General features: G+C 43.7%; 1 protein-coding gene across 3 annotated transcripts in view; it reads right to left on the bottom strand.

Annotated features, from left to right (window-relative positions):
• The window catches only part of LOC147102833 (archaemetzincin-2), a 133,510-nt gene that overhangs the window by 103,813 nt on the left and 16,225 nt on the right, over positions 1–13,472 (bottom strand). Inside the window, exon 7 of one of the 3 annotated variants that reach the window (XM_085963713.1) lies at positions 1,756–4,364. The exons of 1 other annotated variant lie outside the window; for it this stretch is intronic. In XM_085963713.1, the coding sequence (XP_085819839.1) occupies positions 4,227–4,364 (138 nt within the window). In that variant the 3' untranslated portion in view covers positions 1,756–4,226. Of the gene's footprint in view, positions 1–1,755; positions 4,365–13,472 lie in introns of those variants that run through there. One more of the 3 variants, XM_085963712.1, reaches the window with a different exon arrangement.

The raw sequence follows: 13,472 nt of genomic DNA, 5'->3' as shown, positions 1-13,472 counted from the left end.
CCTGTGGATGCTGAATCGTTGAGTATATTCAAGGCTGTTGTATATTTTTGGACTCTAGGGGAATCAAGGGATATGGAGATCAGAAAGAAAGCCAGACTTGGATTTATCCAGCGCCATTCACGACCACCGGACGTCTCCAAGCGCTTTACAGCCAATGAAGTATTTTTGAAGTGTAGTCACTGTTGCAATGTAAGAAATGCGGCAGCCAATTTGCGCACAGCAAGCTCCCACAAACAGCCATGCGATAATGACCAAATGGCCGGGGAGCACAGAACCAGGGGCCACAGTCTAAAAATAGCGGGCAAATCATTTAAAACAGAGATGAGGAAGAATTTCTTCACTCAAAGAGTGGTGAGCCTGTGGAATTCCCTGCCACAGAGGGCTGTGAAGGCTAATTCAATAAATATTTTCAAGAGAGAATTGGATATATTTCTGAAGGCTAAGGGGATTAAGGGTTATGGAGAAAAGGCGGGGACGGGGTACTGAACTGGTAAGATCAGCTATGATCTCAGACGAAGATCAGCCATGATCTCATTGAATGGCGGAGCAGGCTCGAAGGGCCGAATGGCCTACTCCTGTTCCTATCTCTATGTTTCTATGTTTCTATGTAATGTTCAATAGTGCACACAGCATTTCAAATGAGGTCTTCCACTTCCCATGCAACACAACAATGTCTGGTCATTTGTATTGCATCTCTCTTCTAATGCAACCCAGTACTTTGATTCTTTTTTAATGCAGCCATGCACTGGGCTTTAACAATTCTTCCACAATGACCAAAAATGTCTTTTATTGCTCAGTTTGCTGCATAACTATAATATTCTTCTATGATTCTTTGTTCCCATACAAATGTTATATTTTTCTACATTGGTCTGTATTTGGGATCTACTGACCCAATTTGCTAAATGACCATTCTGAATTTGGCTGCATTGCTCATCTGATCTGCCTCAATTGACTGCAAACTTGGAGGTCCTGCTTTCTACAACCTCATTATAAATATTATAGACCCCAAGGTCAATCTTTGAGGTACCCCACTCATATTTTCAAAAAGTAATTGAAGTTAAACATTAATCTTTCAGCGCAGAAGCTGTGCACCCTGGGCTCGAGCCCAGGAGAATGATCGCTGTGTATATAAAGTTGAGAACACCTTTCCCAGGTCTCCGTTCCAATTCTCTGCAACAAGCAATTTTCCCATGGGCGCTTCCAAGATAATTTTTTTTCTTGCTCATTATTACCAACAAGAATTGTTTGCCTCAGATGGGCCGCTCACAGCGAAACAGCATGCACTTATTTGACAGGGCCACTAGCAGGAGAGCAAGTCGTCATTCAGCAGGCTAAATAAATTCTTAATTTGTAACTGTAAGAGAAATCAAGATGGCGGGGCATGAGAGTTTCTCTTCAAGATTCAAAAAACATTCCACATCGCTGTATTTTCGCGCATGTGCGAATCAATGTTTTTTTTCCCCCAAAATAAAATTCTGGGTGCACAGAATGCCAAGAGGTGAACCGGCAATTACTTTCAATGTCTCATTGAGCAGGTCAGGGCTCATCTTTAGGTAAAGGGACTACTGAATCCAGTAAAAGGTCAGCTCACCGAGTTGCTGATTCCCTTTCCCGGGCCGGCTATCTGCGGGGAAGCCATCCAGCACCCACCCCCCTCTCACCTACTATTGGTTCATCCGCCGGACCCTCAGGACCCACCCCCACCCCTCCACACCCATAGCTATTGGTGAGGTTCAACGTCAGTCCCTCTAATTTTTTTTGTACTGAGCAGGCCACAAACTCCTTTCAGCGTGACTTTTTGTCAGAGCAAATTTTACTACAAAAACTTTTACATCGACGACAACAACAGCAACCACTTAAAAGCATATATACAGTAATGTAATATTGCCACCCCACCGTCTCAAATCATGAGTCAATCAGACAAGGTTCTATATAAGTTTAACATAACTTCTCTGCTTTTCAATTCTATTCCTCTAGAAATTAACTCCAGTGCTTTATTTGCATTTTTATGGCTTTTTTAACCCTTGTTGCTACTTTTAATGAATACTTTTTGTGAATCTATTCCCCTAGATCCCTTTGCACCTCCACCCCATTTAGACACTTATTTTCCAAGGAATAGGTAGCCTCCTTATTCAACTTACCAAAATGCACCATCTCACATTATCTATATTGAAATTCATTTGTCATTTACATGCCCATTCTGCAAGTTTGTTTACAGCAGAATTAATTAAAAGCTTTTAGCTCGTCATTTACAAACTCTCTAGTTAAAAAAAAAATTACTTGTCAGAAATGACTGGGATATAAAAAAAACTGCATAATAATGCATTAACACTTCAGAAACATCACTCAGTTACATGGTTATACATTGAAAAACAATCCAAAAGACCAAGCAGAGCTGAAAGAGGCATATCTATTCCTGCAATTAGCATTAATTTTAAAGTTTTCAATGTATTAGCCCATCCCTCATGTCACTATACCAATGACTGCACAAGCAGCAGCTTGCCTATAGCGCTGACGTACTCTACATCCACATAAGTCATTAGAATATTAATCACAATGCAATCAGACAACCAACAAATATAAAGTGCTGTAGTTCTTCACAGATCGCCGGGGTTAGCGGCAGCCAGCAACGACCCGCAAGATCGGGGCCTGGAGGCAAGGATCTCGGTCAGGGCCAAGCAGGCCAGGAACAACGGCGATCAGGAGGGGGGTTTAAACGTGGGGTCGCGAGGAGCACTCCTGCCGGCTCCACACTCAGAGGTAAGTAACTTACCATTTATTTTGGTAGGCGTTCTGTAGGGTTGGTTTCCCGGAGTCCAGCCTGCGATGGCGCTCGTTGCCTCAGGGCAAACCAATCTTGCAGCAGGGACCTTAAGCAGGCATTAGGCCACTTATTCACATAAGCAAAAGGCCCAATGCCTGCTTCAGCTGCGAGTAAAGGGTACTACTTCTTTGTCCTTACCGAATATAGTGTGCGTGCACTTCCTGCCTGCCATTGTGTGGACTTAGGAGGCCATGTAGCGCCTGAAAAACAGGCACTACATGGCTCAATTTCTAGGCCAATGGGTCCACCTTTAAATGCCGTCAACATGAATGTGCCTGCTCCCATGTCAAGATTGACAAAAATAAATGCAACAAAAGCTGTCATGAATCTTACCATTTATGTAGAAATGACTCATGAAATAACACTGGGTGGCCAGCTGGTGGCACCGTCCAAGGAAAGTATAAATACTAGGGCGTGGGCCCAGCTGGCTCAGGACATTTTGGTAACCAGGAACTAGTGATGTAACTAGAGCTCATGGTTGTGAAACAGTTGATTAAAGCCTTGTTTTATACTCAAATCAAGTGCTTAGTAGTTTTCTTACGTCAAAAGCAACCCAAGAAGCCAAACTAATTTATCTCTCCTAGTCAACAGACCTTTAAGAAAACTCACTGTGAAAACCCAGGAAGTGAGATTCTAAATGCTTTTAACTTGCCAGCATAATTTCAGCCTCCAATGAGTCTATGCTGCACTACCATTGAATCTTTGGAATTCTCTACCCTAGAGGGCTGTGGATGAGCAGTCGTTGAGTATATTCAAGGCTAAGATTGATAGGTTTCTGGGCACTAAGGGAGTCAAGGGATTTGGGGATAGGGCGGGAAAGTGAAGTTAATGTACTTCAGCCATGATCTTATTGAATGGCGGAGCAGACTCAAGTGGTTGTATGGCCTACTCCTGCTCCTATTTCTTATGTTATGACAGCAGCACAGTCTCACTGTAATAACTCAGTCTGAGAGATCGCAGCATTAAGTAGGTGCAAGGCCTACTCCTGAGATTTCCCAACCCCTCAGTACTGGTTGTGAACATGCATGACCACTGCACACCACTGCAGAACTTCCCCTTATATAAGCAAGACTTTGTTATTCTTATGATAAACATAACAAATTTTTCAAAGCAGCAATACTGTATTATGATAATCCACAGCATAATATTTTCAACAATTTTGTATGTTAAAAATCTTAATAAAAAAGTACTAAATATCCCATGACTCTTCCAATAACAAACCAGAAATGCCACAGATTTAGAACATAAACCACTTATTTAAGATTTTGTAGTTATTCAGCACCTAATCACATCATAAAGTATTTAGTGGAGCTTACACAACAACACAAGCAATGAAAGCCTTAAGAGTTCCAAAGATTCCCACACCTGACCATTGCCTTCAGGGATACACATTTATTAAAATTCATTCCTCCAAAAGTCGCAGACACTGCAACAACCACTCTTTCCATTCTTTGAATGCATCCGTAGGTTTGAGAGATACCAGCATTGCTCTAACCAAAAATTCAGGATCAGAATCTTCCTCAATCCACCTCAATAAGGCCTGAAATACAAAATGGCAACAGAGACTAAGAACTAGGATATATACTTCTAAACAGTTAGATCCAAACTCATCACTCAACTTCAATTGCTGACCTGTTCACCTATTAAAACAATAGGGCCCATTCTAATATCTTGAGCTCTCAGCAGGAAGTACCTTTAGGAAACTGTGAGCATACAGCCTGTGATTTTCTGTCCATCCATTTTCCAAAGATATGGCTCCTGTAAAGGGTGCTCCCAATAGCGAGCCCTGGATCGTGGAATAATTCCTAATAAAAAGATCATCTAGTATGGTATATGAAGAATGCAGATCATTTTTTGAATGATCTATTCTTTATATACCATACAGTAAAACAATCCTAGTTTCCTACATTACAACAGTGACTACACTTCAAAAAAACATAATTGGCTGTAAAGCATTTTGGGACGTCCAGTGGGCGTGAAAGGCGCCATATAAATGCAAGTCTTTCTTTTCTTCTTTAAAACCTAGCACACACACAAAAATGCTGTCATAATATTGCAGATAAGCAGTGCCACAAGTGGTTTCTTATTCCAGTTCCTGATAAAGCCCCAGGACCTACACCATTGTGTCAGTTAGTTTCGACTTGCTGCTAAACTGAAAATGATTAGCTATTAATCCTGAACCTCGTAACCAAAGGGGATGAAAAGGTGAGATTGTGTATGGAGGATGCAAAATATTTAAAGAAAGAAAGAAACTTTATGAAGTAGATGTTTTATCTTTTGTCTACATCAAGTATCCTCCACACACAATAAGAACATGCCAAAGCAGTATAATTTAGGGCAGGGAGGCCCCCAACGAGGATTCGTAAGAGCTACAAGGACAGCCATTATCAACTTAAACAGCAATATTTAGTAAATGTGTGAGGATCATTCCATATGGCAGCTCTACCGATGATATAAATTAGAAACTGATTGACAAATGGCTCAAGATACAGCCCTGGAATGATCTTTAACTTACACTTAGGGATTCATCCTTCCAAGTTTCAGCAGTGAGGAATGCACTTTGCATAAGAGACATAGAAGCCATTAATGTGGACTAGATGCTGTGGAGCAGGGACCACTGTGCATCGGGTGTTGCGTGTGTATGCATACAGCAAAAGGTTAGCTGGAGAACCACTTCAAGGACTCCTTCACCTGCTGAACCCAGGGCCAACATACAAATGTAATATAAGAACATATGAACATAAGAAGTAGGAGCAGGAGTAGGCCATACGGCCCCTCGGGCCTGCTCCGCCATTCAATAGGATCATGGCTGATCCGAATCTAGACTCACGTCCACTTCCCTGCCCTCTCCCCATAACCCCTAATTCCCTTATCTGCTAGGAAACTGTCTATCTCCATTTTAAATTTATTTAATGTTGCAGCTTCCACAGCTCTCTGGGGTAGCAAATTCCATAGATTTACTACCCTCTGAGTTAAGAAGTTTCTCCTCATCTCAGTTTTGAAAGGGCAGCACCTTATTCTAAGATTATGCCCCCTAGTTCCAGTCTCACCTGTTAAGTCTGTGTGTTATAATGAGAATTACTACACAGACCACAAGAGTAACTTTTAACAGGTCTTTACTAGTCGAAGGTCAGGGCGGAACTGCCCAATAAATCATTACACAGCACTTATATACCGGTGTGGTCACCGCCGGTATTACAGTATACAGCAGCCAAGATAAAGTAGTGCAACTCTTAAAATAGTTCTCTTAAAGGTGGAACGGTTACATACACTACAATCCTCCCTTTTTAGCTTAACAGTATATATATTCCCCATTAAACATAACATATATACACAACTTCATGTAAAAACAGTTCACAGATTCAGTCTCTGCGGAGGCGCCTCCTGCGCTTCCTGACTCGGTCCGGATAACTCGGTGGTGTAGTAGTTCTCGGTGGTGTAGTAGGTTCGCGTTGCTGGGGTGACTCATCTAATAGTCCTTCACTGGACTTAACAGCTTGAACTTTCGTAACTTCAGAACCAGCATTGCTGACTTCTAAAGGCTCGAGCACCTTGGGAAGTTTTTCTACTTCCAGACTGATTTGGCTCAGTTCGGAGGGACCACGTGCGTGACCTGGTAGAGGTGATAATGGTTCAGATGAGTCATCATCTTCTGCTTCTTCTCTATTGTCTTCTATTTCCTCCATCACTTCAGCTTTTGCCTCTGCCACCAATCCCGAGTGGCTTATTGCTGCTGACACTGCTCACAAAAGGGTACTCTTTCTTCTTAGCTTTCAACTGATCGATGAAGTTGACATATTCCCTTTCTTGCTCAGCTTTGATTCGTTTGGCCTCATCGTGTATTCGGTTTGTGTGTTCCTGTTCCATTTTCTCAATCAGCTGCTTCTGCTGTCTTTCCAGATTCTCCCACTCTGTGTCAAAGAACTTTTTCTTTGCATTCATCTCTTGCTCAAAACGGCGAATCATTTGTTCTAATTGCTGTTGTAGTTTGAAATTGAGTTGAGTTCGAGCCCGGTGTTCCTCAGAAATGTGCATGTCTGTAGACTGGACAGACTCAGAATTCTCTGTCAAACTATGTTGTTGTTGTTCAGTGGAGTTCTGTTCTGATACTTTGTTCGCTTCTGAAGCATTTATGCACTCCTTCGTTTTTCCATCATTAGTCTGCAAGTCCATTTTAGACTTGTCTTTTGCACATGGGCTGGTCTTACCATCATCAGTTCCAGAGTCTGAGCTGATTGTCTTCACTGAGTTCTCACTCTCTGCTTTGTCACTGTCACTGCTGCATATGCCCTCATCCAGTACTCTGGACAATCGTTCAGGTTTGACATCTTTTCTTTTTCCAGAATCTACCGTCATTGCTTTTAGGGGGTGCCAGTCCATATTTATTTTCCTGATCCACTCCCGTCCCAGAAGTGGTGGACCTCCCTCAGGTACTACATATAAGTCCATTCCTTGGTGTTCTTTGCCCTTGTGTCTCACCTTGACTTTTATCTTTCCGATGGGGTATACTCTTTGCCCCGTGTATGTCTGCAATACTATCTCCGTATCCCGTAGGGGAATATGTGTGAATAACTTTTTGTAATCTTGCTTATTCATGACCGTCAACGCCGATCCGGTGTCCAAGTACATCTTCACGTGGACTCCTGCTATCTGCAGTGTGGCCCAGATAGTTTGTCGGTCAGCTTCCTTACTCACATTGTGAATTCTCAGACTACCCAGTTCCTTGCTGTTGGAGTCTGAATCCGAATTCTGTTCATCCGAACTCTTCTCAGCCACCTGATGTACCTTTCTGCACTTTTCCTGCGGTGACTTTTTGTTGCTGGTCTTCTTTCCTGACCGGCATACTTTAGCTATGTGACCAAGCTTGCCACATTTTCTACATTCCTGGTCTTTAAACCAGCATTGGTTCTGATCGTGTGTTGTCTTTCCACAACGATAACATTTCGTTGTACCCAAAGCCATTTGATCTACGCTGAGTACCGCTGCCTTAGGCTGCATTTCCGCAGTGCCTCTCGCTGCGGCTTCGTGCGATGCTGCAATAGTGACAGCCTTATCAAGTGTAAGATCATTCTCTTCAAGCAACCGCTTTTGTGTTCCTTCTTTCGACAATCCACACACGAATTTGTCTCTCAGTGCCTCTGTCAGGCTTTCCCCAAACTGGCAGTATTTCGCTAGCTTGCGCAGTTCAATTAAATACTCCGCGTTGCTTTCCTCTTTCAGTTGCGTTCTCGCATAAAATTTAAATCGTTCCGCTAACATCAGCGGTGTGGGGTTCAAATGATTTTTCAGGACAGCAACAATTTTAGCGAAAGTCTGATCCGCCGGTTTAGCTGGTGATAGAAGATGCTTCAATAGCCCGTATGTCTTCGCACCCATTGAGTTTAGTAAGGTTAGTGCTTTATCTTCATCTGATATTTTATTTGCCTTACAATATATCTCTATGCATTCTACATACGTGGCCCAATCTTCAACATCGGGATCGAAATCTTCGCAACCTTCTTGAGAAACAAAAAGAATTTTTTTTTTTCTTTTTTTTTTCAAAATGGCGGTTTCCCGCGCTTGTCTTCTTCCCCCGCCTATGAAAATGGCGGCTTCCCGCGTTTTGCCTTTCTCCCCCGCTGGCTGTAATGGCGATTGCCGAATTGCTGCGTTCGCCCTCCCCAGCGGTTTTCAAATCGTGCCTCCCAGCCCCTCTTGCAGTCCGGTCCTTTCCCCCGGCTGCGGCTGAGTTCTCCGCGGTTTTTTTTTTTAAATTTTCTCCCGCGTTTACGCTGTCCCGGTCGCTGCGCCTCGCAGCCTCGGTAGCTGCCCGGCCTTTTTCACCGGTCGCGGTCGAGCTCTCTCTCGACGCTTTTGCGTCTCCCAGCCCGCTATTTTCTCCCGCGCCTTACGCTGTCCCGGTCGCTGCGCCTCGCGGCCTCGGTAGCTGCCCGGCCTTTTTCACCGGTCGAGCTCTCTCTCGACACTGTTGCGTCTCCCAGCCCGCTTGTAGCCCGGTCTCTCACACCAGCTGCGTTTGCATTCACCGCGGCTTCCGTGCCTTACGCTGCCCCAGTCTCAGCGCCTCTGGCCCCGACTTCTGTCCGGCTCTTATCCCCGGCCGTGGTCGAGTTCTCCGCCCTTATATCCTCCGTTTTTTTATTTTCTCCCCTACTCACAGTCAACGTGGCCGACTTGCTGCTCGTCGCTGGTCGGCTTACCCACCACCGTGATAGAAGGGATGATCACTGCCTGTTGCTGATGGAAGGCTTCGTGTCAGAATTCTTCCTTTGCTCTGCAGACCCGAGTCTTTTCTCAGCAGAATGATGAGGGCGGATGCCTCTTCTCGACGCCCGTTAAACTGCCTTGGATGTATCTCTGCCGCAGGGTAAGATCCCATCCTCGTCGCCACTGTTAAGTCTGTGTGTTATAATGAGAATTACTACACAGACCACAAGAGTAACTTTTAACAGGTCTTTACTAGTCGAAGATCAGGGCGGAACTGCCCAATAAATCATTACACAGCACTTATATACCGGTGTGGTCACCGCCGGTATTACAGTATACAGCAGCCAAGATAAAGTAGTGCAACTCTTAAAATAGTTCTCTTAAAGGTGGAACGGTTACATACACTACATCACCCATCAGTGGAAACGTCCTCACCGCATCCACCCGATCAAGCCCCCTCACAATCTTATATGTTTCGATAAGATCGCCTCTCATTCTTCTGAACTCCAATGAGTAGAGGCCCAACCTACTCAACCTTTTCTCATACGTCAACCCCCTCATCTCCGGAATCAACCGAGTGAACCTTCTCTGAACCGCCTCGAGAGCAAGTATATCTTTTCTTAAATATGGAAACCAAAACTGCACGCAGTATTCCAGGTGTGGCCTCACCAATACCCTGTATAACTGCAGCAAGACTTCCCTGTTTTTATACTCCATCCCCCTTGCAATAAAAGCCAAGATTCCATTGGCCTTCCTGATCACCTGCTGCACCTGCATACTAACTTTTTGTGTTTCATGCACCAGGACCCCCAGATCCCTTTGTACTATAGCACTTTGCAGTTTCTCTCCATTTAGATAATAACTTGCTCTTTGATTTTTTTCTGTCGAAGTGCATAACCTCACACTTTCCAACATTATATTCCATCTGCCATATCTCTGCCCACTCACTTAGCCTGTCTATGTCCTTTTGCAGGTTTTTTATGTCCTCCTCACTCACTGCTTTCCCTCCCATCTTTGTATCGTCGGCAAACTTGGATATGTTGCACTCGGTCCCTTCCACCAAATCGTTAATATAGATTGTGAAGAGTTGGGGTCCCAGCACTGACCCCTGCGGAACGCCACTGGTTACTGATTGCCAGCCCGAGAACGAACCATTTATCCCAACTCTATTTTCTGTTAGATAGCCAATCTTCCACCCATGCCAGTATATTACCCCCAATCCCGTGATTTTTTATCTTGATCAGTAATCTTTTGTGTGGAACCTTGTCAAATGCCTTTTGGAAGTCCAAATACACTACATTCACTGGTTCCCCTTTATCCACCCTGTATGTTACGTCCTCAAAGAATTCGAGCAAATGTCAAACATGACTTCCCCTTCATAAAACCATGCTGACTCTGTCCTATTAAATTATGTTTATCCAAATGCTCTGTTACTGTTTCCTTAATAATGGACTCCAACATTTTGCCAACCACAGATGTTAGGCTAACTGGTCTATAGTTTCCGGCTTTTTGTCTACTTCCCTTCTTAAATAAGGGCGTTGCATTAGCAGTTTTCCAATCTGCTGGGACCTTTCCTGAGTCCAGGGAGTTTTGGAAAATAATCACCAATGCATCCACAATCCCTACCGCCACTTCTCTCAAGACCCTAGGATGTAGGCCATCAGGTCCGGGGGATTTATCCGCCTTAAGTCCCATTATTTTACTGAGTACCATCTCCATAGTGATTTTAATCGGGTTTAGCTCCTCCCCCCCCCCCCCCCCCCCCTATTGGTCCAGTGTTGGGATATTTTTAGTGTCCTCTACTGTAAAGACTGATACAAAATATTTGTTCAGCGTCTTTGCCATCTCCATGTTCCCCACCACTAGATTCCCAGTCTCATCCTCCAAGGGACCAACGTTCACTTTAGCCACCCTTTTTCTTTTTATATAGCTGTAGAAACTCTTGCTATCTGTTTTTATACTTTGATTGCTCAATATTAGCACTTTACAAAGTTACTGGAAAGTGTGCCAATCAGTTTGGGGTTGTACGCAATTTTTGGAGGTATCCACAATTCACATCTGTGCAGTGCTGTATGATGACCTGGCTTGAGTTGCAAATCAGCACGGAGAATGTGGCAACTCCAGAGCACTGTAGTCTAGTCATAGATTCATTAACTCTGATCCAAGGTGAAAGTTTTTTTTGAAGCTCTTATTAAAAAAAATAACTGGAGAATTATACACACAGCATAGCTTAATAGCATAATTTCACACAACTGTTTCCTACTCCTGCCAAATTGCTTCAGATGTCAATGAAGCAAGGTAACTTGTCTCTTTCTCTATGCTGCTACTTTGATACTTTTACACATACAAATCAGTTAGAGACATGAAGACATATTTACGTGGCATGATCCCCACAAGTTTCATGGACTTTTTCTACCCCCTGCAATATACTAGACAGAAGACTGGATATACCTGCAATTTGATGTATACAAGACTAGCTGGGGGGGCCCGGCGTTGCCAAGGCTTTTTTGTAAAACGGCAGTTTACAGGGCTGCGCGTTTGACAGCCGGCCGCTGCAGCTCCCCCACTCTGTCTCGGGCCGAGCGGTTGTCAGGCCCGGCCCGGCGCGAGTGACCCCAACTCACCTCCTGCTCCGGCGGGCCGCCGCAGCTGTCCCGCTCGCTGTTGAGTAAAAGCAGTGAAAAAAATGGCGGCTACATTTCGGGAGGCTGCAGGATTAGGTCCCGCCCACACACGGAATGAAACGCCCCCCGTGACGCACCGATTGGTCAACCATCAGGTCACTGAACTGTAGGATTGGTCAACCATCACGTCACTCAACGCTAATGAGCAGATTTTTGAACGTTTTTTGTATACTGTCCGAACAATTTTTGTCTGACCAAAAAGTAAATACGCCTATGAGACTCCCCTAATCATAAGCTTTCTTTTGATATAACATGTGTAGGTACGCTCTATAACTTTTGAGTGTATAGCAGACAAACAGACAGACATACAGACGGACGGATATATAGATGCAGATGGCCATTTGGCCCATCACAGTTCATCCATTCACAGAGATCCTAATTCCTCCTTTCTCTCTTGTAGCATTGTTTCTTAAATGATTCTAGTGTATTTACCTCCACTACTCTTCCTGGAAGTTTATTCCACATATTGAAAGTGATAAGCCCTTTTCCAACTGCATCTTCAATGTAACAGTTTGGATTATAAGAACATAAGACGTAGGAGCAGGAGGTGGTCATTTGGCCCCTCGAGCCTGCTCCGCCATTCAATAAGATCATGGCTGATCTGATCTTGGCCTCAACTCCACTTCGCTGCTCACTCCCCATAACCCTTGACTCCCTTACCATTCAAAAATCTGTCCATCTCCACCTTAAATATATTCAATGACCCAGCTTTCACAGCTCTCTGGGAAAAGAGAATTCCAAAGATTCACAACCCTCAGAGAAGAAATTCCTCCTCAATTCCAATTTAAAAGGGTGCCCCCTTATTCTGAAATTATGCCCTCTAGTTCTAGATTCCCCCACGAGGGGACATATCCTCTCTGCATTTACCCTGTCAAGCCCCTTCAGAATCTTATATGTTTCAATAAGATCCCCTCTCATTCTTCTAAACTCCAATGAGTATAGGCCCAACCAACCTGCTCAACCTTTCTTGAGATAACCCCTTCATCTCCAGAATCAGCCTCATGAACCTTCTCTGAACTGCCTCCAATGCAAGTATATCCTTCCTTAAATAAGGAGACCAAAACTGTGCGCAGTTTTTGAGAAGTCAGCGATTACTAGTTTCCTAAGTTGGCATATAACTGAACTTAGTGTAAACAGGGCTCATTACATTATATTCCACCAACTCTCAGTAAACAAAGCTATGGTGTTCACTAGCGTCCTCTCCTGACCACTTAGATGCATTGCAATAGTTAAATCAGCTGACAAAACGAAATGGTTTCACTTCCTCAATAGCCTCAAGACTTAATCATGAAAACGGTCTCTTATTCGCTTGCCATGTGCGTCAGGGAATCTGTGGTTCTTTTTCAACAGGAAGTAAAAAACATTGACGATGTTGATTCTTGTTGCGTCTTCTCTGCCAGTGTGTGGGAAGGGAAGAGAACAATCAAAGCAACAATCCCAGTCACCCGTTTCATCATTCCCTGCCCCACGGGCTAGCGATTCAAGGGTTAGCTTCTTCTACACAGTACACCTTACGTATAAGATATTGTACCTGTACTGATAATGACTACTCTGCTGCATTTGCAAATGTCTCACATTTCTGGATACTCAACACTGTTCTTACAGTCCCTTTTCTTTTTACCTTGCACATCGCCGTTTCTTTTTCAGCAAGAGAAAATCCTAAATTTAAAAAGTGTTATAAAAGTAAATCAGAAAACATCAGATTTTTAAAGATTTGGATATGTTTTGTGACTACTAAACAGTGACAGTAGTATTAA

This window comes from Somniosus microcephalus, chromosome 21 (genome assembly GCF_052327205.1).
Source record: "Somniosus microcephalus isolate GS21.2 chromosome 21, FLI_Smic_1.0, whole genome shotgun sequence".
Taxonomy (NCBI): domain Eukaryota; kingdom Metazoa; phylum Chordata; class Chondrichthyes; order Squaliformes; family Somniosidae; genus Somniosus; species Somniosus microcephalus.
Note: the sequence above shows the minus strand (reverse complement) of the source record. Positions and strands in the feature narration are given on the sequence as shown.